We start from the raw sequence: 2,473 nt of genomic DNA, 5'->3' as shown, positions 1-2,473 counted from the left end.
TCAAATAATGCAAGTAGTGCTTCTAGCCTAATTACTTGAATCTTTGAGAGGGCTATTTTCTCGGGTCGAGAGGCGCGGGGGGAGGGGCTTCACTCAAGATTTATGTGACTATCATGTGAGTGCAACAGAAGGGGTTATTAACTTTTATTTTTTCTCACATTTTCACAAACAGAAGGGTACCATAAAATGGAGAGAATCATGTTGTTTGAAAGGTTGGATTATTCCCTTAAAGGTTGGATGGTGGTCCAACATATTCATACATGCGATCACCCATGTTCCTCCCTTGGGATGCAACAACTCTGTTGTAAGGGCAGGATTCCAAGTCCTCACGACCAAGTCGTAGGCCTATATGGCTGGTACATTTTTTCCTTGCATGAAGAATGGTAGAGATTATATGATAGCCCTTTCTCTAGGAGACAGGTAATCAAGGGAACTTCCCTTTCCCATGAAGTAGAAGGGTACCCTACAATTTCCGTATGCAAGCAAAAGTATGGAGAGGAGACAAAAGTATGGAGAAGGGTACCCTGATCCGTCTGCAAGCAAAAGTATGGAGAGGAGACAAAAGTGTCATGTGGCAGCATGGACTAAAGTAGGGGGAGCGTGTACAATGAATAGGGGAATCAATATGAGGAAAGGAGATGAAAAGAGGTCAAAAACTCTACGCTAATCAAGGGAGGAGTGGTGTAGTTAAGGTGCAAGCCTCGAGGGTCTCAGAAAATGAGGTGCATTCATACATCAAAACTAACAAGCACAAGGTCGTTACGATGCTGTGGCTAAAGTAAGAAATGCGGATTGTCCGCCTACAAGGAGGCACTACACCTCGTTTTAGAGAGAGAGAGAGAGAGAGAGAGAGAGAGAGGGGCGGCGTGAACTTGCATGCAGTTGTCGCGACGTCGAGGTATGGGCGAGTGATTACAGCACTTTTGATGTGCTACAAAGCTCGAGGAGGTTTTCGGGTCGTTGGGCGGTGCGGGGTGGAGACAATATATATAAATGTGTGCGTATGTGAGAGAGAGAGAGAGAGAGAGAGAGAGAGAGCTTCTTCTCTGCAACAATAGAGCTGTAGTTTACCTGGTCTATAGACAGAGTGACATAGCTTACCTTATGTCGAGAACCAGCACTAGCAGTAGACGGTCTTGTGGCTATGTCGACGCAGACCTTCCCTCCTCCTCCTACATCGTCTGCCTGGAGAAAATGGGCCTCCCCGACGTCCCCACACGCAGCCCCGCCCGCCACGTCCCCCGCCACCTTGACAGCCCCGCCCGCCACGGCAAGGCCCACCTCGGCAAGCAAGGCCTCCACATCGGCATGCCACGTGTCAAGGTCCGCTTCTGCTCCTTCCTCTTCTTGGTCGCCAAAATGAAGCGCTCCTGCGGCCGCGCTGTCATGCTCTCTGCCTCCCCACCCGCGACCTCCACCAATGGCAAAGGCCAGCGTGGCCATCCCTCCCATAGCAAGCTGGCACGTGGTATCTCTGGCACTTACAGCTGCGGCGGCAGCTACCCTGACGCTGTGGTAGATTGCATAGACTATATCAAGAAGTCGGCTACGATAGAGCCCACTCCCACGCAGTGCTAAGGTACTAGCCGAGTCCCACTTTGAGGTTGGGAAGATCAATGTAAATATGTATCCCCTTACTTTTCTTCACCTTCCTTATAAAGTTCCTCAACCTTGATGCCCAAATGTCCCTCAAATCTTCCACCTCTTAAGGGGTGGTGTAGCATGGTTAGCAATGGGAAATGAATAGACTACTTTTACCCCTCTCTCTCTCTCTCTCTCTCTCTCTCTCTCTCTCTCTCGGATATGGTAGAAGGTTAGTCTTGATTCCTATAAGGAGTTATTCACAATTCCAATTGTCCAAATGTTGTTTAATGTGGAGCTGTACATAGTAGTGCTTTTAAATATGCTTTGACACAAATCGTATAAAATAATAATAGTATTTGGTCCAAATAATTTACTTATGGTGAGAATGACTTGAGCCGGATGATAACAATTGACATCATGCCCAATAGGATATAGCAGGAATGTGGTGGCTATTTTTATTTCACAGCACTTAAAGGCATGGGAACCATGTAGAGTTAGATCAATGAATGCAGTTGGTTTCCATCCGATACTTTTTGCTATAGGAGGAAGGACAAGAGTGTAGCAACAAAGAAACGACCATTTTTGCAATATATATGCATCCATTTACACAAAGGGGCTTTGGTTGATTGTTCTTTATTCAACTAAAAACTTCCTCTGGAAGAAAACTAGCTGAAAGAGGTTTGAACTTAAGTATGTACATTCAAGTGTGCATGTGTAGCCTTTTAGAATAGCAGAGTAATTCACAAATGATTCAAGTCTAGATATCAACACAATTCGAACACAACTTCCTTCATGAATGTCACCAAATGCTCTAATTATAGCATCATTTACATGTGGTTTGTTCTCCTAGTCATTACTATCCCATTCAAATTGACATATAATCTATCAA

General features: G+C 45.5%; 1 protein-coding gene across 1 annotated transcript; it reads right to left on the bottom strand.

Annotated features, from left to right (window-relative positions):
* Window positions 1-731: 731 nt before the first annotated feature.
* LOC147421860 (uncharacterized) lies at window positions 732-1,782 on the bottom strand. Its single transcript, XM_086503378.1, has one exon. The coding sequence runs from the start codon at window positions 1,450-1,452 to the stop codon at window positions 913-915; it is 540 nt and encodes a 179-aa protein (XP_086359504.1). The 5' UTR covers window positions 1,453-1,782; the 3' UTR covers window positions 732-912.
* Window positions 1,783-2,473: the final 691 nt, after the last annotated feature.

This window comes from Adiantum capillus-veneris, chromosome 27 (genome assembly GCF_014529385.1).
Source record: "Adiantum capillus-veneris isolate H3 chromosome 27, ASM1452938v2, whole genome shotgun sequence".
NCBI lineage: Eukaryota > Viridiplantae > Streptophyta > Polypodiopsida > Polypodiales > Pteridaceae > Adiantum > Adiantum capillus-veneris.
Note: the sequence above shows the minus strand (reverse complement) of the source record. Positions and strands in the feature narration are given on the sequence as shown.

Excerpts from the sequence above, each read along its gene's own strand:
- LOC147421860 (XM_086503378.1), bottom strand. The coding sequence starts at position 1,452 with ATGGGAGGGATGGCCACGCTGGCCTTTGCCATTGGTGGAGGTCGCGGG.